Source organism: Pelmatolapia mariae, linkage group LG7 (genome assembly GCF_036321145.2).
Source record: "Pelmatolapia mariae isolate MD_Pm_ZW linkage group LG7, Pm_UMD_F_2, whole genome shotgun sequence".
Taxonomy (NCBI): Eukaryota; Metazoa; Chordata; class Actinopteri; order Cichliformes; family Cichlidae; genus Pelmatolapia; species Pelmatolapia mariae.
In genome coordinates, this window is record NC_086233.1 from 24,075,551 (window position 1) to 24,102,237 (window position 26,687).

The 26,687-nt window shown below is 40.4% G+C and overlaps 2 protein-coding genes across 3 annotated transcripts in view; both read right to left on the minus strand.

The window, feature by feature from the left end:
* Positions 1 to 11,866, minus strand: part of bmpr1bb (bone morphogenetic protein receptor, type IBb) — a 58,378-nt gene extending 46,512 nt beyond the window's left edge. Inside the window, exons 1-4 of the mRNA XM_063478528.1 lie at positions 11,770 to 11,866; positions 8,245 to 8,306; positions 7,532 to 7,601; positions 2,393 to 2,552 (exon numbers count right to left, since the gene is read on the minus strand). The gene's annotated coding sequence lies outside the window, so the exon portion shown is untranslated. The remainder of the gene's footprint in view (positions 1 to 2,392; positions 2,553 to 7,531; positions 7,602 to 8,244; positions 8,307 to 11,769) is intronic.
* A 483-nt stretch (positions 11,867 to 12,349) lies between these two features.
* Positions 12,350 to 26,687, minus strand: part of pdlim5b (PDZ and LIM domain 5b) — a 33,686-nt gene continuing 19,348 nt past the window's right edge. For both annotated transcript variants that reach the window (XM_063478530.1, XM_063478531.1), the window contains 10 exons: positions 22,658 to 22,694; positions 21,817 to 22,334; positions 19,440 to 19,594; positions 18,604 to 18,631; positions 15,951 to 16,114; positions 14,530 to 14,710; positions 14,164 to 14,344; positions 13,671 to 13,791; positions 13,473 to 13,588; positions 12,350 to 13,359 (listed from right to left, as the gene is read on the minus strand). In XM_063478530.1, the coding sequence (XP_063334600.1) occupies positions 13,270 to 13,359; positions 13,473 to 13,588; positions 13,671 to 13,791; positions 14,164 to 14,344; positions 14,530 to 14,710; positions 15,951 to 16,114; positions 18,604 to 18,631; positions 19,440 to 19,594; positions 21,817 to 22,334; positions 22,658 to 22,694 (1,591 nt within the window). In that variant the 3' untranslated portion in view covers positions 12,350 to 13,269. The remainder of the gene's footprint in view (positions 13,360 to 13,472; positions 13,589 to 13,670; positions 13,792 to 14,163; positions 14,345 to 14,529; positions 14,711 to 15,950; positions 16,115 to 18,603; positions 18,632 to 19,439; positions 19,595 to 21,816; positions 22,335 to 22,657; positions 22,695 to 26,687) is intronic.

Sequence of the window (26,687 nt, forward strand, 5' to 3'; positions counted from 1 at the left end):
GAGTTCCAGTCGTTTTCACATTTGAGGTTTTTCTTTAAGCTCCCCCACCCCCGCCTTCCCACTCACCCACTTGTACTCCCATAGAATTGTCCACCCAAAGCTTCTAACTGCTTAATTTGTAGCACTTCCAAAAAGTAAAACAAACATAGGTTTAAAAAAACAGTGGGCACCACCCAGCATCTTGACCATTTTATGTAATGAAATAGAAAACAGTTCTTGTGCAAAGGCCTGTGTGTGTGCCTACATTATTAGTGTTTTTAAAATCGGGGATTTTCAGCTTACCTTTTACGTTGGCATCAGAGAGAAAAAAGTTACTGACTTTCCAATTTCTTCATGTTTTATGCTCAAAACATGAGCTTTCGGCTTGATCCTATGAAAAAATGACCAATCAAAATAATTGTTCGAGGTTACAGCACACAGTTGGAGAACAAAAGGAGCACCTGTCTACCAACACAAGTACAAGCACAAACAAACACATCAAAACGCACACACTTCATAAAAATTTGGGGAGTGAGAATGAACTCTAAAACAGGGACATAGCTGTAGGTGGTTGTTTAAAACACATAACTGTTGCACTTGTTTCATGATACAGTCTTGCAGGTTAGTCACTCAAACTAGTTATTTCATCTTTTGCATAACCGTAAACTGAAGCAGCTGAAGCTGAAATCAGACAAAGATCAGGTATAAATATTAGGTTCTTTAAACAGAAAAAAAGTTAATCGAGTTAACAGAATCAGACCCACATACGAGAGTGTGGATCCAACAGGCTTTCAGACTGCACAAAATGTCCCAGATTGCACATTTTCAATGCTTTACAAACAGATGCAAAGTAGCCTATGAGTGAATTTGACTGCAGGAATGAAACTAACCATGAATTCCTTATACGTCTACATGCATACAGCAACGAGGTCAGTAAAAAGGTTGAAGCAGTAGAGTACAGAAACCAAGTAACCGTCTCCTGATCCTTAAAATGTGATCTGTGCATTGTGGCACAGCAACATTGGTGCGTGCAGCTCCACATGTGTCACCACATAGAGGAAATTAACAGCTGTAACTTCTCTTAAACACCTGCAATAACAATCCAGCGTGTAGCAGGTTAGCTAGCTTCCCTGCTCTCTCTCTCTTTCTTTGCATTGTCATTTGATCCAGCCTCTGCCCTACGTAAAATTCTCAGAGCTACAGAAGAGGTTTGGAAAGCAAAGCAGAGAGGCCGGTCTCTTCTGAGTCTGGATACAACCGTAAGTAAAGATGAAGGAAGAATGAAAGATTGATGTGGCCAACATGTGTTTCCCTTGGACGTTCATTTAGAAAGCAGAACATACTCTCCACTGAGTCTGTATCAAGTCTTTTTTAGACCACAGTTGGAACTGAAATACACACAGAGTTGCCAGTGAGGCTGGGTGGCTAAAATAAATATGCTGATATTACTAAGCAGTCACATTTAAAACAACGAGTCTTCCAAAGGCGTCGCTTTAGTTGTTTCCCATATCGTCACTTGAAGGCAGACCCAACGCAACTTGAACTAATTTATTTAGAGGAGCCTGGAGCTTTTCTTTCACTGATGTCATCAGTCATCTTTGCCGCAAATACAGAAAACAAGTAACTTAATCGCAATTGCAAACACCGCTACCTAGGTGAGTCAAATTAGGCTGAATGCCAACGAGTAGCTGTAAAAGGTTTAACAGTTAAAATTTCAAGATTTCCAGAGTAACACGATACGCGATAAACTTCCACACAGAATAAATAATCTCTTCCGGAAAACAGATCACAAAAAAAAAAGAAGAAAAAGTTGGGAAAGCCTTGAAAACCGTGACAGCTCAACACAAATGCAAACAGTTTTAACAAAGGACAACAGGTGTCATTAAAGTGTAACTGTCCACCATTCAGTAAACGAGGCTTAGCAGCTTGTACCTGCTCTCATGCAACATACAGTAACTTGACTCACCTTTTGTTTGCTGCAGTAGTTTATTTAATCTGAGGTTATAGTGCTTTTCATGAAGTGTTGACACGAGTTTGTCACCTGTTACCTCTTTTGGCTCATTCCCTAATCTCGCAACTAATCCCAAACCCTGTCAGGGATTCCACCGTGTGTCGTGTGTGACAATGTATGTGTGTGGTTGTTTCCAAATAAAGCAGAGCGAGCAGCTGGGATCCAAACATCACAACAGAAGCTGACGACAAGGTGAAGTGAATCTCCAAACGCCGTGAACGCAAGTGACAAATGCGGAACACTTTATCTTGGCAGGATCTTCTCATGTGGTTCAAGGTAATGCTATTTTTAATCATCGGCACACAGAGTGCTTCATTCTTCACCGTATGTTCCAGGATGAGACTGGGTCTTTAATTAACAGATTAGCATTGATATGAGATGTCATTCTGAATACAGACTCACCTGATCTGATCTATGCAAACTCAGCTTCTTCTACTGAAGTATCCTCCTCCTCCTCTTCTATCCCCTGGCTTTAAAATGCAAATCTCTGATGTCAGCACATTTCCTCGCAGACTGCCTCACAGGTATGACTCTGAATACCCTCTGCCCTCTCCCAAACCTGCTGGAAAACAAAAGACACACACAAAACCCATTTTGCAATCTGTCATCAAGGGCTGGGAAGCAGGAAAAATACGCACGAGACAGAAATTGATTTCATGTGTTTCTCCATCTCCTCTCGCAGTCTGACTGGCACTCACTGTCGCTTCCTATTAATCAGGCACGGTGCAGAAAAAGGTCGACAGCAGAGCAGACATGCTGAGGAGCGTAGAACAAAGCTTTTCAGATTAGTATGTTGAAAGATCAAACTGTCAAATGAGATCAGGGTGACATGTTTTGAATGAGGTGAAAGGCAGAGCCCGCTCTTTATACACATATAAGGAAACATGAACTTCTCAGGAAAAGAAGGCAAGCGCCATGAAACATATTTCAGAGACCTTGAGACAATATTATATGAGCAAAATTACAGTGAGCCACAGCTGGGTGCTGAAGTGAAACAGTGAAGTTCCCTCACGGTGGAAACAGGTGACTCGTACTGTGTTTCTGGGTGGTCTCGGCTGACCTGTATTTTCTTAATAAACCAGTAAGTTAGGGTTTAATTATAGGCTGTCGAGCTGCCAGCGTGTCAGACTTGTATGTGTGAGTGAAAGTGCTGACAGTGTCATATCAGCTGTGTGAACTTACATGTGAAACATATACACACAAAAATGGAGAAAATATTTGCATAACTGTAATTTTTTTTGTTTTAGTATCATCTTTTTTTCCACCCATGCAGACTCACACAGCTGTCTTTTATTTGCCAGGATCCAGCAGCAGATGGTGATACATTGTGAACTTTAACACACAGATTCTTGACATTCTTTATGGGTGTGAGTTACTCTCCAACTCAAACTGGTGTTTGGCTTCAGGACGCTTTTCTTTCCGGACAGCAGGTCACTGTCGCAGAAGGAGTTCAAGCAATCCTTTCCCACATATACAGGCTATTATTGACCTCTCTACATGCAGGAAGTCCATTTTTCACAGTCCCGCTTGAAACAAGGGTGTTCTGAAACAGTCAGAACACCCTTGTTTCAAGCGGTGTTCTGACTGAACACCGCTTGAAACAAGGACTCCAGGTTTGGAGCTGCGTCAGCATATTTTGCTGTGTATGATGGGTCTTGCAGTGGCACGCTCGTTGCTTAATGTAAAAGGAATGCTAATTAAACGATGCAACAAGCCAACTCAGGGCTGAAACCAAGATGCAAAGATATAAAAATGTATCCATGAGTTATATTCATGTACTGTATGTTTATATTGCTGAAATGCACTAGGCAAGTAGGCTGAAATATTTTTTATGCAGGAAAATATGTAGAAGTATCAATCACAAGATGACCTTCCATAATGCCACTGAGCTCTCAGACCACATCCATCCTGAAGAAGTATTACATTTTTTTATACACTCACCGGACACTTTATTAGGTACACCTCCCTTTTGTCTTGAGAACTGCCAAAATTCTTTGCATCATAGATTCAAGATGTTGCTGGAAACACTCATCAGAGATTTTGGTCCATATTGACATGACAGAATCACACAGTTGCTGCAGATTTGTTAGTTGCACGTGCAAGACGTGAATCTCCTGTTCCATCCAAAAGGCGCTCTATTAGATTGAGATCTGGTGACGATGGAGAGATTTGAGTACAGTGAAGTCATTATCGTGTTCAAGAAACCAGTTTGAGATGATTTGAGCCTGATGACATGGCACATTATCCTGCTGGAAGCATCCATCAGAAGATGAGTACACTGTGGTAATAAAAGGATGGGCATGGTCAGCATCTGCTCAAGTAAATTGTGGGTTTTATATTGTTCTCAGTTGGTACTGAGGGCACCACCTCAGTGAGTGGCACCCAGAGTGGTTTCTGCTGCTGTAGCCCATCTGCTTCAAGGTTTGATGTTTTGTGCATTAAGAGATGATCTTCTGCAAACCTTGGTTGTAACGAGTGGTTATTTCAACTCTTGCTATCCTATCAGCTTGCTCCAGTTTGGACATTCTCCTCTTACCTGTGGCATGAACAAGGTACTTCTACACAGAGAACTGACACTCACTATTTTCTTTTTTGTGGAATATTCTCTGTAAACCCTAGTGATGGGAAAATCCCACTAGATCTGCAGTTTCTGAAACACTTAGACCAGCCAGTCTGGCACTAACAGCCATGCATGGTCAAACTCGCTTAAATCACCTTTCTTCCCCATTCTGATGCTCAGCTTGCAGGTTGCCTTGACCTGCAGCTCAGTGCATTTAGGCACACACACAGTGCCTAAATGCACTGACTAGAGAACAAACTGTTATCTATTAACGAACAGTTGAACAGGTGTGCCTAACAAAGCGGCTGCTGAATGTAAACCGGATAAAGATACAGTGGCTTGCAAAAGTATTCGGCCCCCTTGAACTTTTCCACATTTTGTCACATTACAGCCACAAACATGAATCAATGTTATTGGAATTCCACGTGAAAGACCAATACAAAGTGGTGTACACGTGAGAAGTGGAACGAAAATCATACATGATTCCAAACATGTTTTACAAATAAATAACTGAAAAGTGGGGTGTGCGTAATTATTCAGCCCCCTGAGTCAATACTTTGTAGAACCACCTTTTGCTGCAATTACAGCTGCCAGTCTTTTAGGGTATGTCTCTACCAGCTTTGCACATCTAGAGACTGAAATCCTTGCCCATTCTTCTTTGCAAACCAGCTCAGATTAGATGGACAGCGTTTGTGAAGAGCTGTTGTCAGATCTTGCCACAGATTCTCGATTGGATTTAGACACCAGACAGGTCAGAGATAAAGTTATTGAGAAATTTAAAGCAGGCTTAGGCTACAAAAAGATTTCCCAAGCCTTGAACATCCCACGGAGCACTGTTCAAGCGATCATTCAGAAATGGAAGGAGTATGGCACAACTGTAAACCTACCAAGACAAGGCCGTCCACCTAAACTCACAGGCCGAACAAGGAGAGCGCTGATCAGAAATGCAGCCAAGAGGCCCATGGTGACTCTGGACGAGCTGCAGAGATCTACAGCTCAGGTGGGGGAATCTGTCCATAGGACAACTATTAGTCGTGCACTGCACAAAGTTGGCCTTTATGGAAGAGTGGCAAGAAGAAAGCCATTGTTAACAGAAAACCATAAGAGGTCCCGTTTGCAGTTTGCCTCAAGCCATGTGGGGGACACAGCAAACATGTGGAAGAAGGTGCTCTGGTCAGATGAGACCAAAATGGAACTTTTTGGCCAAAATGCAAAACGCTATGTGTGGCAGAAAACTAACACTGCACATCACTCTGAACACACCATCCCCACTGTCAAATATGGTGGTGGCAGCATCATGCTCTGGGGGTGCTTCTCTTCAGCAGGGACAGGGAAGCTGGTCAGAGTTGATGGGAAGATGGATGGAGCCAAATACAGGGCAATCTTGGAAGAAAACCTCTTGGAGTCTGCAAAAGACTTGAGACTTGGGCAGAGGTTCACCTTCCAGCAGGACAACGACCCTAAACATAAAGCCAGGGCAACAATGGAATGGTTTAAAAAAACATATTCCATGTGTTTGGATGGCCCAGTCAAAGTCCAGATCTAAATCCAATCGAAAATCTGTGGCAAGATCTGAAAACTGCTGTTTACAAACGCTGTCCATCTAATCTGACTGAGCTGGAGCTGTTTTGCAAAGAAAAATGGGCAAGGATTTCAGTCTGTAGATGTGCAAAGCTGGTAGAGACATACCCTAAAAGACTGGCAGCTGTAATTGCAGCAAAAGGTGGTTCTACAAAGCATTGACTCAGGGGGCTGAATAATTACGCACACCCCACTTTTCAGTTATTTATTTGTAAAAAATGTTTGGAATCATGTATGATTTTCGTTCCACTTCTCACGTGTACACCACTTTGTATTGGTCTTTCACGTGGAATTCTAATAAAATTGATTCATGTTTGTGGCTGTAATGTGACAAAATGTGGAAAAGTTCAAGGGGGCCGAATACTTTTGCAAGCCACTGTAAATCATACTGGGAGGTAAAAATTGTACTTCACAGTTAAAAGGAATGTGGAAAAGGGGTCCTCTTGTCTCATCAGTCAGACCATGGCTATCTTCAAACCTTCATTTTTACTAACCACCTGTAAGGTTTCGTGACTCTGTCTTTCACAGTTGTGATACAGACAAACAACTGCCAAAGAACTCAGACTACAACTGTGGCTACAGCAGGTTACACAAAGACAGAATCAAAGGGTGAAAATAACATGACTTACACTATCATATTGCCCTTGTTTGAATTGGATTTGATGAATTCTTCTGGTATTCATTTATACTGACATTTTGCATTTTTGGATTTCTGTGTCTATTTCCTTGTTTCAGCATCGTCTTAACGTTACCATAATTAAATTTCTTTCTTTTTTTTGTTTGTCTTATTTTTATGAGAAGGTACATTCATAAATACAGTGCTCTAGTAATTTACTCAGGTGTGTTTCTGAGAGTGTCTAAAATTTACTACACTATATCAGATGTTGATCTTCTTCGTTTCAGTTAGTCAGGTCAGTAGAGAGAGTCTGAGCCTGACCCAAAACTTGAGTGGAGAAAACAGGATTCTATTATAGTCAGAGCGGTTTATTTTACATAGCCTATCAACAGGCCGAGCAGAAAGTCAATTAGCCTGCCACTTTGGAGGCTAACTGCACGCACACACACACACACACACACACACACACACACACACACACACACACACACACACACACACACACACACACACAGGATGAGCTCTGTCAAATACTACCTCTAACTCCAGGAAAACAGCCTATCGTGATCAATATAGCTTTTAGTTTTGGATTACATTTTCTTCACAATATTATCGGTGTGGAGCTTCAAGTGAGACCACTCAACTTTACATTTGTGAGTTCCCATTTAACAAAAGAGCTCGGTTTTACAGTCAGTCATGTGCATATAAACAGATACTATTTCATTCCATTTATAAGAAATGTTCTCAGGCACATGGATAGAGAGTGCATGAGAGTTTGACTCACCATCCAAACCCAGGGCATCAGAAAGCATCCTGTCACCGTGCCCAGCCAGAGCTTCAGCACTTGTCCTTCTCTGGAAGAAAAAAAAGTGGAATTACTGGAAGAAGCTCATATGTCTGTCATAAAACTGCAGACTAAATTTCAAACTCAGGTCATTTCCCCACTTTTGCATTAACCCAATCACGCAAGGTACCCTTATCCTTTCTGCTCTTTGATCTTCAATCATCTTCCACTCATCCTCTTTTTTTTTAATACAATCCTATTTTTCTCCAGTAATACGATGAACTTACAGGCAACCTCCCATCATCTTATTAGTCTTTCATCAGCAACCCTACATAAAACGATGAGTACTTATTTGTACTTATTTGTTTGTGAATTAGCATTAATTGTCAAAGTCCCAGGGGAATCTAAGCTAACTGAAACAAGATCGACTATTTCAGATTGGAACATGTAACCTGTGCTTCCAGGTTAATTATATCCAGAGAGGAGTAATAGGAAAAATCTACAAATGGTAATGACGACAGAAACTTATCATTTAAAATAAAGAATTTAACTAAGGCAGGATAAGATTTCTGAGAGAAAAGCTTCCCAGGTGCAACCTATGTTAAATACTGTTCCTGTTTCAAAGAGAAGCTTAGTATGGAGATTTTAGGATGGGATGACAGACAATACTGGACAAAATATGAGTGAATGAATGGCAGATGGAAAAGCCATACCTGTGGAAAATTCTTGATGTGAGATGTTCTTCCTTCAGGGAGTGCACACAGAGGAGAAGAAGCTAAAAGAAATGATGAAAACATATAAAGTCCTAGCAGCTGGAAAAGGCATTGAGCAAAGCCTGTCTGTAACTGGATCTCTGATAGTTTGTATCTCGATATACTCCATTTGTCTCTGTGCTCATGTTACATGAGTGTGAGGTGATGAGCTAAAGTCTTCATTATTGCTTTTCTTCTGCAGCCCTGACAAAACTCTGTAGGTAAAAACTTCTCCCTCCTCCCACATATTCGGTCATTACCTGTGCAGTCCTCAAATACTGCTCCTATTGAGCTTGTTAATATGCGGCAGTGATCTCTGCCTGGATTGGCTGTCCTTGCTTCCTGTAATTATAAGGGAGGAAACTTGAGGTGAAAGGTTGCAGCTTGCTAAGTTTAGCCCTATGGACAAATCCAGACATAGGCCAGTATCTAACCACAGTGATTGGGAGTGTTTGTGCATTTATGTGCACCACACACGTAAATATGATGCTATTTGATTTAAAATTCTGATTTGTTTAAAGCCACATATCCATCACTTGTGATTCCTCATCATTGCTACACATTTCCACCCGTGAAGGTTTCAATCAACCAGATGAAGAAATCTATTGGTTAATTACTCTTAGTCAACACTGCAGTCCATACAGAGCTCTGTGGGAACTCCATCTGACATTTTTCACAGACAGGGCAGCCCTCATGCTGCTGCATAACAGGCCTAACAAGTAGAATATACACACACTGTGTTAGTCATCAGTGCCAGAGAGTCCACCACACTGAAACACTTGTAGCAGGAGTCTGCGGTAGACCACAAAGGGCTGCCTTGCCAGCCACCCTTACTTGACATGCCATCATGCCTAAGGACAGGCGTGACTCCTGCCAGGGGCAGAGCCAGGGCAAGAACCGGGTGGTGGGCGGTGGTTTGATCACTCTCTGTGAGTTTAATATTACCAATAAACACTCACTCTGTTGTGCCTCAAAGAGCCTCTCTGTCTTGTAGAGAGTTAGAGGGGCTGCTGATGTGTTCCAAGACTACACCACAGGCCTGAATGAGGTGTATTGCTCCCACCGGGCTCAGAGATAGTCGTGTAAACATGAGACGATGTCATAGACAGTTTACTTTGTGTCATCCGTTCAATGGTCAAGTATTTCCATCAACCCTATGCCACTGAACTCTCACAGAGAGAACAGTCCCCCACATACAAGCTCCTGAATAATCAGACCCCATCTTGTCTTAAAGACCTCATGGTACCATATCATCCCAACACAGCACTTCACTCTCAGATTTGCTGGCTTAATTGTGGTTCATGGTATATTTAAAATTAGAATGGGAGGCACAGCCTTCAGGGTTCAGGGCCCTTTTCTCTGGAACCAGCTCTTAGTTTGGATTCAGGAGACAGCCACTCTCATTACTCTACTTTCAAGGCTAGGCTTAAAACTTTCCTTTTTAATAAAGCTTATAGTTAGGGCTGGATCAAGTGACCCTGAATCCTCCTTTAGTTATGCTGCAATAGGTCTAGGCTTCTGGGGATTCCCATGAGTATTTCTTCTTCACTCATTGGGTCTTTATACAGCACTCTTCATTTAATCATTATTTATCTCTGACTCTCTTCCACAGCTCGTCATTTGTCCTGTCCAGTGTTGGTCAAGTTACTTGAAAAAAGTAATCAGTAACTAATTACTGATTACTTCCCCAAAAAAGTAATCCCGTTACTTTACTGATTACTTATTTTCAAAAGTAATTAATTACTTAGTTACTTAGTTACTTTTTAAAAACACGATTTACAACCTGAATAGGTAATAAAGCAATAGATCTTTCAGCCCAATTCTACTTTTTCTGCATAATCCACCATACAAAATGTAATCAAATGGAAAAGTCTCTTTTTAAAACTTGTTTTATTAGTTTTAATCTTTTAACTTTATGCATCAAGCAAAAATTTAATTATATGTAACATTCTCTGACTGGAAGAAATGTGTTTAACATTTAAACCTATTTTCTGCACAGTCCAGCACATAAAATAAAATATTTTTTTTGTGTTTACACTCACTCTTTCAAATAGATGCAAGTAAAACACAGCAGAAAATAAATAAAATCAAAGACCAGCAGTCCTGTTGCTCTATTTTCACCTGTAAAGCAGGAGTGGGGTAGGCGGAGGTTTGCCCTGGTGCAGGTGTGTCGCAGCGCTTGCTTGGAAGTTTAGGGGGTTTTTTTCGCTGTAAAAAGAAGTTTTCTTCCCACGCACAACGGACGCTAATATTTTTGTCACTTTTTATGGAATCAAACTTAAAGTAAGGTCAGTACTTCCACGCTTTAAATGCTGCACGCTCATACTCTCTCCCGCACTCCATATATTATCCATTGTTGATCTGCACACAGCTGTTGCCACAAACAGCGCACTGGCTTATGTCACTGTCATGAGACATTCTTGCAAAAAACTCACGGTTTTAGTAACGCAGTAATACTTGAAAAAAGTAACGAGTAAAGTAACGAGTTACAAGTAACGCGTTACTGCCCATCTCTGGTCCTGTTTTCCTCCCCTCAGCTACAGATGGACGCCCCTCCCTGAGCCTAGTTCTGCCTGAGGTTTCTTCCTGTTGAAAGGGAGTTTTTTCTTCCCACTGTCGCCAAGTGCTTGCTCATAGCTGGTTATCTGATTGTAGGGTCTTTACATTACAATATCAAGCACCTTGAGGCAACTGTCGTTGTGATTTCGTGGCATATAAGTAAAATTGAATTGAACTGTTAATACCTTCAATCTACCTCTAGTCATAGAGGCAGTGTAAATCTTACTGTTTATGTATTTTATTCCCCCTGCATTATCTACATCCCAGCTGACCAATAAGTACAACAGTGGCAAATCAAATCAGTCACAGTGATTACATTATTACATAGACTTTGATTATATCATATGATCTTTATCAGCTGATGGAGTTGACCCAATTTGATTTTGATATGTAATCAGTTTAATAAGTCAGATTAAGCGCCAATAATATATTATAAGTGAACTACTGGGCTAACCTTATCTGGTGATGAAGATGACCGTCATAATCAATGCAATGAAAACAACTTTGAATATCTATCGCAAAATTGGCCAAATTGTCGAATTTAACAGGGCAGACCTTGATAACAACTTTACTCAGTGGATTAAAACAGCTGTCTCTTATCATAACGCAACTCCGAGGCCATTGTCCATCTGATCAGGCATCAAAGATGTACCGCCGCGATCAATTTAAGCATCATCAGCACCGTCACAGACTCCACCAATAACGCTGTCCGGCGTCGCGCAGATCGCCCGCAGCTGCTGCCACTAAATAACCCCCCTCGTAGGGAGCCAAATAAGCACTTCGGCTGAATTCATTTGAACAGCAGCACGGAAAACAAATCACGGACCCCTCCGGGTTTCACTGACGAAAGTCTGGACATCCACTGCATGAGTACTTCCCAATGCAGCTGAAACTGCGCTCCCACAGAGACAACAAAAGTATACTTACCGTCTCTTCTTAAAGCTGCACAATAAAATCCCAGCCGGTCCTGATTTCAGATCTACTCTGGTCTCTTTTATTTGTGCCCATGTGCCTCTATGTCTGGAGTTTTCCAAGTGTAGGCTACCGATAGTTTTTGGAGGCTGCTTAAATCTCGTGTCCCACAGCTCCCACCTCTGACGTCTTGGAGAATGGCAATAACCTGAGCTCCTGCAGGGTGCAGTTATTTGAATATCACTGGATATGTTTTCAGTTATTCCTGAATCTCTCACACTTTATAGCCTATAGCAGTTACAAGACAAGACAGAAGACCAAGTATAGTTTCTTTAATTCTTATATAGACATTTGTAAGCTACTTAAATTTCTTACTGAAGTTTAAGTGCATGGTGCCCGTCTGCCTGCCTCTTAAGCTTCCCCTCATAATAATAGTTATAGCAGACACATATCAAGCAGTGATACATCACACACTCGTCTCAATGCTTTCTGTCCATCTAACGTCTCATAACCAGAGCATAAACAACAACAGTTTTGATCTAGTGTCCGGTGCAAAAGAATTGAATAACATGGTTTTGAAATGATGCATGGCGGCCAATGTTGGACTGTTTTATTTCAATGAATGCATAGAAAGTGTGCAAAACAAACAAACCAAAACCTGACAGCAGAACTCCACTTTTGAAAATATATTTTAAAATTGTTTTTTGGTAACCTGAAAATCCCACAAAACTGTGATTGAATGGTTTAGCACAAAATAGGAAAAATAAAATGCATTTTAATGCCAGGAGCTGGTTCAATACCACTGGAAGGATGCTCATTCAAACATTTAACTACTGAAGTATAGACTTTACAACATGAACAGAAACAGCTGGATGTCCCCACTTTATTCACTTGACATTAGGAAGTCTTTTCAAAAATACTCCTAGATGCATCAATAATAAAATACACGCACAATATATAAATTGCACATTTTAATAGGTTACTGCCTGGTGTTTTCATTTCATTGTGATAACTAAACAGCACATCATTTAAAGATTTTACTAAAAATTACTATTAATAATATTTCCCATTGTTTTGCCAGACTGAGTGATCCCTGTCTAAAATATACTTTGTTTTTATTATTATTTAAAGTTAAATAAGCTTAATTTTTAAACCCTGTAAACTAATTTTTTCTCATCTTCAGCACACCACCACCACAACATGGGTATTAAAAATGCATCAGTGTAGATCCGGAACTGACAAAGAAGTCAACAGTGCACTGAATTTACTCTTGCATATTCTACTAAAAGTTATGTGAAATAACTAATGATAATAGCTAATACCAATACTAGAGCACAGAATGAAGCTTACAGTGGAATCTATGACCAAATATTATTATTATTAAAGAATGCCAGTAATCCAGTTTATTTATTTATTTTTGTTTAAATCAAGAACATATTTAACATTTGCTTGAAATATAACTTGCTGCAAACTGATGCCCCCTCTCTCTCTTATGTATATTCACAGAAGGTCAGCTCAGATGTTGACGGTGTGGGCGTGTTTCTTGCACAAAGGTTTGTCTTTCTTGGAGAAGAATGCCTGACCCTCAAGGTTAGTAGAGCACACCTGTAGAGAGAAACAAACATAATATATTTGGTTTACTTAATGCAACATTGGCAGTATTTACTTATGTGGATTTCCAGCTCTTGTTGCACAGAGAATTCATCTCCTGAACATACCGCGCACACAAAACAGGTGTCGTGCCAGGTGAATCCTAGAGCCTCCAAGAACTTGTCCCCAGCCTCAATGGGAAAGTCGCAGCCATGACAGTTGGTCCCAAACAGGTTGTAGTAGTCTGAGTGAACAGCAAATTGACCAAATGTTAGTCTGTTTGAACAAGACATTGTCTTTATTTTCTTTACAAAACATAGTTTAACCTTTTTCACAGTATGGCTGTCCGTCCTCCATGTGAAACGTGTTGCCTCTGATTGGGAGGTGGCAGGCCGAGCAGACGAAACAGGACACGTGCCAGGTCTGTTTCAGGGCATTCATGATCTCCTGTGGAGAAAATATATCAAATTAAACACTTTTGAATGAGAATCATTTTTGTATTTATCACGACAAAATGAATTAAAATAAAGTGACTATTTCAGTGTTAGCAGATGGACAGCAGCGCCTGCTATAAACACATGATTGTACACAGTTAACAATATTAAGGAAAGTTAGCTACAGCTTACATATGTATATGTGTTACAATCATATTACAGCTCTTTTTTGAATATATGTCAACACACAGTATGTGCTGTATATTTTTAAATGTGCAATCACACACACTTCAGTGGATTTGATCAGTGTTTGCTTCATTTCCTGGAATAGAGTGGAGGGTAATATGAGTTTCTAGTTAAAGCAGACAAAGACACTTTAACCCACCCCCAGAATCTTCTGTTGGCAGCGGGCGCAGGTGGGAGCAAAAAACTGCTCATAGCACTGCACACAGTACACCTGGTTCCCCTCCTCCACAAATCCATGGTCTGCCAGGGAGGAGCGGCAGTGAGCACAGTTGAACTCCTCAGGGTGCCATGCCATACCCATGGCCACAAGGAATGGTCCCCTGGTGGGATTGAGCACAGATCATAAACATAAGCAAAGCACCACTTGAGGAGTTTTATATAAACATTCTGCATAATAAGCTGTAGGCTGTACAGACCTTTAGACTTATTTAAATGTAAATGTAGCTGATGAAGAATGTTTTACTGTTCCAAAGCTCCTTTGGCGAATGCAGTTTTTCTGACGTACCTGATGATATTGTTGCACTTGCAGCACATCGGGGTGCGCGTACCAGCTGGGATGTGCTCAGCACGCTGTACCAGAGAGTTGAGGTCCTCGGGATGTGGCCGCGGGGTGGGACGGTCTGGTCCTTTTGGAGCAGGATTGGTGATTTTGCCAAATGAAGGAAGTGCTCCACCCTTAGGAAAACCTAAATGAGAAAAAGCTATGGGTCAGACGACTGAAGGAAAAAAAAAAAAAAAAAAAAAAAAAAAGATAAAGTCCTGGTTTATGTTTCAAAATGAAAACAAACAACTAGTAGTTACTAGATGCAGTTAATAGAAAAGAAGAGATTAGGAGTGTGTGTGGTCGGATGAGGAATGGGAATTATTTAATGACTTCAGTGCCTGAACCATGACAGATCAGGCTTGGACAGAGCCACCCAACTGTGATTTTCCTACTGAGGCAAACAAATTCCAAGACACCTGGAAAAACAGAACGGTTTTTAACAGAAACTGATTCTTACTGGAAGCGATTTTTAGGTCTTTAAACACAAAGGACACTGAGACTTTTAAAGCTGGGGAAAATGTTTTCTCGTGTAGCAAATGCTATTTGCCTTTTAGGCAGCAGCTCTTTCACCTCAGTCTGTTTTTGTGGCTGTGATTTTATCTCTGCCCTCCTCACAGCTTTAGAAAACAGGCATAGAAAAGCTTTTAATCCAAACACAATGAAAAATGATTCTGATGTGATGATGATGATGTGCTGCAATTTAAATTGTGAAAATGATAAATTAAACCTATAAACACTGTAAATCTGAATGATGCATGGCACATTCCACATACTCCCCTTTCACAGATATGTGCTTGTTTACTTGAACTCAGGCACTTGTTAATCTGATAAATAACAGACAACAAAGACCTAACTGTGTCGCCTCCTGCTCTCTCTCTCTCTCTGAGGCACCTTTAAGCAGATGTTTTTAAAGGCTTCCAGGGAAATACTTTTGGATGCACAGTGCATCTGTTCATGTGCAAGAGCATGCTTTTATCATACAGCTTGATTGATAATAATGATCACAGGCTGATTCCTTTCAACAAAAGAAAATTTGCTTTACTTCCTAAAGTTTTCATGCCAGGGTATTCTGTATTTAAAGAGCAGCTTTTAAAGAATAAAACCTATAAAACCTCACTTTCACAATCTATTTGGCTAAGGGGATCTTAGGAAAAGCCAATAATCTAAGCACATTAACTGAATAACTCTGGCTTTTATGGAGCTCATAATCTTAAATAGCTTGGTGTCAGGTAAGATGAATGGGTGCTGCCATCTGTAGGCTAGAAGCAACAACTACATCACGTGATCTATGTTCAAGGCAGAAGCAAAACCGTGTAAGTGGCTGTAAACAGCAGAAGTAGGAAGAGAAAAGGGGAGGATTTCTGTACAGGATGTTACTCTACCTGATGGAGCTCCAGGCTGATAGGGGGCTTTGTTCTGGGCTGCAGGACTTTTAAATGAGGAAGCAGGGACAACCTTGCCATTTGTGGGTGCCACTGCAGGTTTGGAGTATGTTTTCGCTGCAGGTGAGGTGTGCACAGTGGGATTGGTTTTCTCAACAGACTCACTAAAAACAGATATACATATGTCATAATTCAGCAACACACACACACGCACGCATGTGTGCACAGCAATTTCTCCATGACTTCAGAGGACATTACATTGACTTTTTGATGCAGTATAAACCCATAACTACTACTTGTTTGGCCCTAACCTATAGTTAGACTTGAACCATGTTTTCACCTTAAGCTTTAATGACTAGCAGTATGATGAGTCACTGGCTCACATTTGCATAATCAACCGTCTTCTTTGAACTGAAAATAAATGTGTGTATGGAACCATTTTAACCACGTCTCCCTTGATGTAAGAAAACTTGCAACCGTTGGAGAGACAGTGACAGACGGCAAGGGATCCCAGTTAGCGATCACTCGGCAGACCAGCTTTGCTCCAACAGGTTAACAATTTGTACATCTGGATTATTTTTCAGCCAGATCACACTGAATCTTATCAAACAACTAGGTCTGTGTGTTACAATAGACTTGAGGTTTTATGTTTATTTGTAGTTTTGATCTCATCCAATGTGCTTTTTCTGTCTTATGCTGTCTGTAATGCGTTACTGTTTGAATGACCAGTAACTCATAAAAAAAACAATCCAAGCAAAAATACACCGAGAAGTTCTTCTAGTGACAAATAGTTAACTGTTTCAAACTGGATGCTATTTGGAATAATGTAATGTAATACAGTTCTGTGGAAAACAAAGTACATCCTTACTGCTTCCATAGGAATTAAGAGGGTGTGTAGCTACTTCCAACTGATTAATTGATCAGAGTGTGAGCAGCATGAGTTTTGTCATTTTACTGGTTTGGAGCATTTAGCATTTGTGTTAGCACAAATATGGTTTGTTTGCATTCCTCTGAATACCAAAGTATTTTAGAGTCAAATGTGAGGCCATATGTCCAACAGCTAAAGCTAATTGAATGATCACAAGCTCAGCAGGAAATCTATAACATAATGTCTGAAAAAGAAAAGAACGCGTGTGCTGCAATGGCCCCATCAAAGTCCAGACCTCAACCTAACTGAAACGCTTTGGTGGGACTGTGCTTAAACTAATGCCCCACAAGGTGCAGAATTGTGGAGTTTTTATTACATGACTGGAAATTTTAATTTAAATTCTTCATGTACAGAAAATTCTTTCACATCACACACATTCAAAAACTGGAAATTTCTTACTGGCAAAGTGACTTTTTCCATCACAGAAGAATAAAAGAATAAAACAGTGGGAAATGATCAAGAGCAATACAGAAAGAAGTTTATTGAGGTAAAATCATACAAGGTGGACAAATATCACTTTGGTTAGTATAGAAAATACAAGAAAAAGACACAGAAAATGCTCAGAATGATAAAGAATAAGATTAAGAGTGGAGGCTCAGATATGAACAATTCACTACAGAAACACATACTATACACTACAGAATCATGTTGTGCTTCATTTGCAATCAAACACATTACATGTCACCAGAAAAAAATATACTTTAAAACAATTTTTGCAACATCGTTTGTTTTTGTGTTACTTTAGAATTGGACATTTTAAAAGAGTTTGCCAAATGATGGGTGCAACTATGCTGCTGCGCAAAGGCCGACAATGTAAATTTAATAATGGTCAAAATTAAATAGAGCATTAAGCAAAACAAACCCTTTTCTACTACACATTTAGCACTCGTGCTGAAACGCCATGATGCCAGTCTCTCAGCTTGTTGTACTTGTGTCCTATAACTTCTGGGTCCAACTTGTTCAATCTGATTTGCCCCGTGAGAAAGGATTAAAGAAAAGAAGAGAACAGGGAAAGGTTGAAAGGTTAAGTAAGTTAAGTAAAGATAACACATGCAAGCAAGGAAGCAAAGGCATGAATTAAGGAAGTATAGAAAAGAAGTGCAAAAACCTACTCTTTATAAACTTTTATTTATTAAACAAAGGAGATGTGTAATAGTCACTTCTCCCTTAAGAGAAGTTCTCTGAATTAAATGTCACTAACAGAAGGAGAGCAAGAATCTCCTCTTGGCAGAGCTGCTTTTACCCACGTACCATTTAACAACCCACAACGCGCAGAGTGAATGACACACTGGTTGGTTGGGGTTCTGGTACAGCGGGCAGACTGTGTTTACTGCGGATTAACTCAACTTCAACATGAGAAAAGCCGTAGAAATCACGGCCTAGGCTAAGCCCGTGGCTGTCTCCACTCACCCATCTTCCCCCCCGAGAGCTTTGAAATTGGCTTCTCCAAATTAAGAATAATTCGAGCGTTAAGATCAGGAAATCAGTGATTTACTTTAAATCACAGGCTCGTCCGTATGCTTATACAATTATTCTGAGGGCCAATTCTGAATCCAAAACCTCTGCGATCAAGAACTTCTTATAACAGTACAACTGCCAAAGCAGATGCATTTCTTTCTGCAGAAGTACTCAAAACGCAGACACCCAGACAGTGAGAAGAATGAAGCCAGACAGAGGGGGGGAAAAAACCCTCAAACATACACCAAATAAGATTACAGTACTTACTTCTTTCCACTGTTGTCTGGGGTTTGTTCTGCAACAGAAAATAACCAAAAACACCAATGAAAATGAAGCTGAATGTGGAGTAAATAGTCAGTGAACATGTATGAAGACACATGCTTTTATAATTTAGGGGCTGTGGACATAAAGCTTATCGGCTTCTGAAGGAAGACAAGGCCAGAAAAGGTTTTACGGTCAGCTTTCTACAGGTTGTAGCTTTACCTCTACTCAAACCTATTTTAGGCTCATTTTGTGATAAGACTTCCTGAACTATTCTCCAATTGCTCAGCTGCAGACACACCAGACAGAATACATCACATGTGTTTCACACCAGTCTGGTAAGTGTGCCTGACAAAATTAGAGGAAAAGACATCTGATCTTACTTCACTGAAGTGAGCCACTGTAAATGTCATCATGCATCTGAACTGATCCACAAACACTTGCACACACTACCCTTAGAGCTGGAGGAAAAGCCCAAACCACAGCCTGCTCATGTAACATCAAATGTCACTTACAGTCAAAACTGTAATATGAAATAATAAATCAATCATATGGTGATGAAAGCTTTTTTCTATTATTTGAGGAAGCTGCAAAATCACTATAATCTACACCAGCAATAGAAGTCTGAGTATAAAAATGCTGTTATTTGAAATATTATACTAGAAGTCAGATTTAAAGAAAGTAGAAATATACTATATAATATAAATATAATATAATTAATTACATTGCAATTACAAGCAGTGGTTTAGAAACTGGAATTTAATACTGAACTGGTCCTTACAGTATTTCTTGGCTCCTGAAATAATGTCCAGCTAGTTTCAGCATTTTATTTTGGTACACACCGTTCTCAGTGCCAGTCATCTGGGCCAGGATACGGAAGGAGCGTGACTGGGAGGTGCCTGTCCGTGGGTGCCAGTCCTCTGTGTCCTCAATCAGACGCTTCTTGCTGGCATCACTTAGTGGGGATGAATGATTCTCAGGCTGCACAGCGGCTTTCCTTTATAATTAAACAAATACGAAGAAATCATATTAAGGACGTGATAAACTTTTGTGCTTTAAACATGCATCAAGGAGGATAATAACTGCCCGACATAACACAAATAATGAATTTAGTACAAGTTCAAATATTGAACACAGTCAAAGAATTTTAAATGCACACTTGAGGTGTAACACTCTTGCCATCACGGCAACCGACACACACGCTGTGCACACATGTGCAAAAAGCTCAGTACTGAGTCAGTATCAATAGAAGGTGCAGCTTGTAGATGCAGGTTTCACAATGTGACCTAAAAGCTATTTGATTTTTACCTCCGAGGTCTAGCTGGAGGTGAAGTTCTGCAGGCGAGCAATGAGAATGTACAGAGGAGAAAAGGAACAAGGACAGAAATGATCTCAAAGTTAAAGCCTCATAAAGCTCCAAATATTTAGTATGACATTATACTGCTTATATGTGACACTGCCCAGATTTTTCTACATTTCACTATTGGAGTAAAAGTCAGCCAGTGAATAAAATCTATGAAATGTCCTTAAAAACTCTGCTTAATGTCTAATGCTTGATGACATGAGTTAAGAGAAGCCAAAAACAGTTTAATTCAACACACGGACTGCATGTTAACAGCAGGGAGTGACTGAGAAACGACAGCGACAATGACCACAATTCACCACAAGATGGGAGTGATGTGCTCTCGAATTAAGGGCTCGTCTATTCCACCCAAACTAATTTTACCGTACTCTGGAATACAATAAGTGTAGTGTTCGAGTACTGGTCTAAGCTTTGAGTCGATTGAATGTCAAAAGCCCAAGTTTATGCAAGCTGCTCCACTGTGTGTTTGTTTCAAGAGAGAGGAGACACGGTGTGATCAAAAAGCGCACAAAACAGGCTATTCTCAACCAAAACACAATACACTGGCTGTGATTTGATTGGCCTTGAATAAACACAGTAGCAGATGGAGCCAGACAGATGCAGAGCTGAGTGACTTAAGAGGCCCAGTGTGATGACAGGCCAGACTTCACTGGGTGTAAACACGGTATTAACCAGCACAGAGCCTGATGCTACTAAAAAAATAATAATTAACAGTATGAAGTGACCTCCTGCTGGGTGTCGTGTGGGGGTTAGAATCAGAGATTGGTTATTTACAGGGTTTCACAGTTCCTCGGACCTTGAAATAAGCAAGTATCGTGAGTTAATGAATAGAAACATAAGGTTTGTGAGGATTAGGTCAAAGAGGTGCAAGCAGCATGCCTTCGGTAATCATAAAGTAGAGAGATGTAAAGGCTATAATCACATTCCACATGGTTAGAAAGCTACTTTATCATTCACTGCACTAACTTGGTATCTGTCTCTTCTTCCTCCTGTGGGTAAAGAAAGGGTAAATGGAAAATAATTGAAGCCCATAAGGAACATAAATAGACCAGTTGGAAAGAACAAGTATAGTTCAGAACACCCTTCTGAGAGAATGTGCATTGAGGAAACCACAGAAACCACAACAAGAAGACATGCAGGTTAGCACACACACACACACACACACACACACACACACACACACACACACACACACACACACACACACACACCCTCTAGAGGCCGACAGTCCAAGATTGCAGGCAAAGAAAAGACTGACGAGAAAGTAGTTTTACATGTAAAGGATTTTGTACTTCAGTATCATGGCGCTCAATGTCTGTTATTTTCCATAGTTTATATACTAAAAAATAAATTCACCAATGTATAGTTCAACAGTGCACTCTGGTAACATAAATCACATCGCTATGACGTATTTTTTCGCTTGACAGAAAAAAATAATGAGTGGTAAACCTAGATCAGGCTACTGTAGCCCGGCTACTGATCCAAAAACCTGCTGATGAAGACCAATCCAGCCAAACTGCTTCGTCTGTGGTCTTTAGAAGTACATAGCTGCAAGGATTTAAGCTAATTAAAAACAAATGTTAATGCAAGTACTGCAGTGTAGGTAGAGTATCTGTTCGACAGCTGTAAAGTGTAAACGGGCTCCCACTGCCAGTGAGGTAAGAGCGGAAAATCAGATTAGGATATTTCATATTCATTTAAGGCAATATTTTAGGAATTTTGAGACGCTACGATGTCTGTGGTTTACTGAAGCACATATTGTGTTTATATTCTTAAATAATAGTTTGCGCTTATATCAGCTTAACATAGACCAGTTTCCATCTTTAGTTCGTTTTAGATTGATAAATGGTACATACCCATTAACATGCTCTGACACTCCCTGGCTCTCCAAAAGACCTCGCCTCTGTCCGATAGCCACCTCACAAGCATTGGCATTGGAGTAAAGGTTAATAGGTGTGTTATAGACAGAGGGCTGTGGGACGTTAGGATGGGAGGAGGTGGTTGTCATTCTGGCAGGAGAGGAGGAGTTGGATGAGGAGGAAGAGGTGGATGAGGACGTGAAGGTGGAGCGACCAGGGCTGGGTTTGGGAACTGAACTGGCTGGAGCCGAGTCTGTGGCAGCTTGGCTCGACCTCAGCGGAAACGGAGGTTGCGGCAGTTGGGAAGGGGCAGCTGGTGTAAAAGCGGATGACTCAGAGGGTATAGAAGCGACTTTAGGAGCAGCCGGTGAGGAGGAAGCCCCACTGCTGCTGCCGCCAAATGGACGAGCGGTCTTGTTGTATGCAGGAGTGGCCTGACTTATTGGCTTGGTGTATGTGGTGCTTGGGGAAGGGTGAGTGATTGGAACGGGCTTAATGATTTCTTGAGGTTCATCCTGCATGAAAGTGAAGACAAACAACATGCACAAACAAGTTCACAACAAAACATCCCATGCGTGTACTCTAAACCAGCATTCCCAACAGCACAGCACAACATGTAAATAAACTGTGTTTTCACACACTTTGTTTGTGCCATATAGGTTAAAAATGGTGCTCTGGGCCATTGCACATGCCAAACCAAAACTGTGGTTCAACATAATCTCAGAAGGGCACAGCGAGGATGCTTACTTGCATGTAAACCTATACTATTTCATAAATAAATAGAGATGAAAATAGCTTAAGCTAATCTATTTTTTATAGAAAATATTTTCCTTCATACCTTAGGCACTCCATCTTTAGGAGGGGCAGCAGAGGGCCTGAAAAGACAGAAAGAAGACTATTTAATCAGCGCTCATTAAACATCTTTGCAGCATCATTTTGCAATTAAAAAAAGCATGTAAAAAGCATAATCAATATCAATTTCAACAAAGGCCATGGTGGGAAAAGAGAATCACTTCAAAGGACAGACATATGCACTTTATCCACATGCTTCAATTTAATGCAAAATGCACACTCGGTATAGACATCTCATGTACAACTCTCAACCATACAGTTCACTAAAAACAGCCCGATTTACAAGCCTGAATATGACCGCCACTGCCAAACCCTAATTTAGAGTTTCTCTACGTAGAGCCTATAATGCAGCTTACGCAAGTGGCTGACGCCATTGCAAGCATTTATACCTGTAACAGACTGTGTTGATGTGGTGTGTTGTTACATTTCTAGGGAAGTGCACATAAGATTACGTCATGTTTCATCGCATGGTTTGAGAACAGTTTGCGGTTGCAGTGTACCTGCTGAATAGATTTAATGCAGAGAAACAAATAACTATAACAAGGGGAATTTAATTAAACAAAGGCTTACACAGACTGTTATACAGACCTAAATGTAGAAACTTAATGGCTGCATGGAAAATTTAATTTAAAAAAAGTTTTGTAATTTACTGCCCAAGTTGTAAACTCTTCAAAACCCAAACTATATTCTTTAAAAACAAAAATCACCTTGCACCAATTCAGAGTAAAGGTATTAATGATAATAATCACAATGTGTGATAATATAATGTCTTTGGCACCTAAACGTACTTTTTATGTATTCTAACAGATACAAAGAAATAGCAGCCTGGAGAGAAGGAAATATTCAACACAGTATTCTTTCATAAGTGATTAACAACAAATCGTGTAAGTGTTGCAACAAGCACAACCTGCAGTATGTGTGAACTCACAGTAATTTAAAGCATGTTTTCTTGTGCACCCTGGTGTGGAAGTGTGGGATAGATTTGATTTGTACTTATGACCAAAGCAGCTGCCATAGTTTTAGCTGCTGTGGGAGAAGAGACTAATCTGTTTTTCTCGAGATGTTCAGGAAAACATTGAAATCTGCATCACGTATTCACAAGTATCATAACCAGCACAGTTCTTAGCGTCAAACAAAACTAACCAATTGTAAGCCCTTGTTAGGTAAATTTAAGGCCTTAAAAGTGGACCGTATTAAGTCTTTTCTTTACGCATATACATTTTTAGAGTCTACTTCACTAACCTTGCATGTTTTACAATTCACAATAGTCTTTACTGATCTTATGCTGAGCCTTGCTGCAGCCCCTCAGCTCATTCTCTGTCTAAAAGAAACTGTTTTATGCATCTTTCTATTACTTTCTTGTGATTGGCTGCCTGTCATAAACCAGAGATGTATGGCTGCGATCATCATATGAGGGATATATGCTCTCACTGACATCATACAAAGACACTTAGAGCAGTCTAAAGTGATTACTTGTACATATCCTTCTTCTTAATTTCATAATTGGATGCTTGGCTACATTTACCTTGAGCCACCACCACTGTAACAGCATATATAAATAATGACAAGCACAAAACACGCTTAGTGATCTCTTAAGATTCAAATACAGACAGAGGCATTCGATAACAATGTGTCCTATATTTGGTCTGAACATGAAGACAATGTGCCTCTTATGCCTCGTTAAGATAAAACAAAAAAACAAAAAAAGACAGACAGTGAGTCAGCAAGGCTGGTTCCGGACCAGGAGCTACGGTATGTCCCCTGGCTCGCTTCCTTTCGCTGCCATCCCTTATAAGGAAAACAGTCAACAAATTCACGCATTTCCTTTCTGACTGTGCTGAAGTGCAATAACTGAGCCAAAACCAGGTTATTAAAGAGCCCCACCCTTCAACCAGATGTTGATGTCATCTGTGCCCTTACTTGCATTGACGGTTTTCCACTTAACAGTTAATATACAGTATGCTTATTTTCCAGTGTACTATTCCATTGCACCATTAGGCTATAGTTGCTTATGAAGGAAACATCACACTGTGCCAAGGAAAACAGCAAAAGGTCTAAAGATCAAACAGCACAGTCCATGAAAAACAGAAACCAGCCTAAAATGAGGCAGTATGTATCCGATATCAGTGTCGCAGACTGGGGCAGCTGGGCGGATTCACTCTGTCAGCCTTTTCCCAGAGCAAACTGAACAAACACTTGACAGGGTGGTCCCGTGAACATCTGCTCCGCTCAGCCCCTCTGCTATCCTAGCTGGACCTGCTTTTGTTCTCCTACGACAAAGAGACAAACACTGCGTAACACAACGGGCCCACAAGTGTGTATTTAAGGTTCAAAGTCCAGCTGTATGTGTTGGTTAAGCTCAGTTTAACTAGATATTCAGACCTAAGAGTGTCAAAGGTGTCGTGACAACTATCTGTGTTGTTCTACTTTTCATTATGAAGCTGGTTTCTGTTGAGAAGTATTCTCTCATTGTAATTTATGGAAACTAACTATTATTTCATATATTATATAAGATTACTGGACTGTTTTCCTTTTGTATCAAAGCACCACTACTTGTATTACTGTATATACTCATGAAGACATAGTTCCACCTTTAGTATTTGTCTAATCGTGTGTCACAGGCAAAGATTTACGTGTTATGTGCACAAAATTCTAGATTATGCACCAAATGAAATGATGAATAATAAATATTACATCTGGTTGACTTCTAAATTAGACACCAAAAAGATTTCTTCAGAGGAAAAAAAGAAAAAAAGCCGAGCATGGTTTTCATCAACATAGAGTTCTCACTGTGCCCACTCTGTCACACACCAACACACACACACCCACAGATCCAGAACACGAGAATGAGGAGGCAACAGGAGGAATAAGCCTGAGGGCAAAGCAATGTGACGTATTTCCACTCTGCCTGCGTCTCTTTGAGGGCCAAGAGAAACAGTCTGGCATATGGCATTTGACTGAATGATGGAGAGACTAATAGACACAGCTTTCTCAACACAGACATGTGCCTTACCAGCCTGCAGACCCGCATATCCACTTTTTGATGGAGAGGAAAAACTGCTCACATAGGAGTGGCCGTTAATTTTCCCCATACGCGTTTCACACGCATTTTCTGATGTTGGAAAGATTCTATAGAAACATCTGTCTGATTAAAGCTCAGATATGACACATGGGAAGATAGGGCTGAGTATAATTCATGCATACAAAAGGTTACATTATTCCAAAACCTCTGCTGAACAAAGTCTGCCCTGTTATGTTTAACTTGTGCAAAACTGTTGGAACTTTGTAGCTGATGTGGAAATCACAATGTGTTTTCTCAGACATGGAAGAAAGAAGATGAACAAAAACAAAAAGGGAAAGAAAACAACTAAGTTCAACAGATATGAGACATTAGGGGATGTGGTGGAAAAAACATTTTTTTGTATTTGTGTTTTTATGCAGCCAGCCTATCCGGTCAATGGCAAAACTCGGCATGTGTTTGGCACAATGCTTTTCCTGTCTGTCCATGCGCCCTCCCCCCCTTCATATTTCAATATGAATGAGCATCTCTGAAGAGGAAATAGTGAATGTTACAACAGACAGTTCAAGAGTGGGGACGGAGGTTTAAATAGGTGACACACACATGCTACTCACTGAGGTAAAGCTTATCAGCATGTAACTAGACAGTCTGAAGCTGCAGTCAGTTGCCTGGATACTAACTAACATAGTAATCTCCTGTCTCTGCACGTCCGGTGTGTGTATATTTGCCAAGCCAGAACCCTGCGCTCTTGTCCGTATCAGCTGTCACGTGTGTTAGATTGATAGAGGACATTCATACCAGTCATTTGCACGTGCATCACTCTGAATATTACAGCTCCTCCACACGTGAAAGTGATACTCACTGATCGCGTGTGCTTGTCTTGGCAAGAAAATTGCAATATGTAAAAAAAGTGAACTACAGCATCATAACAAGATATTCAGATTTCAGTTTGATTATATTCAGCAAACCCAAGTCACATCCAGACCAGGTTGATTTA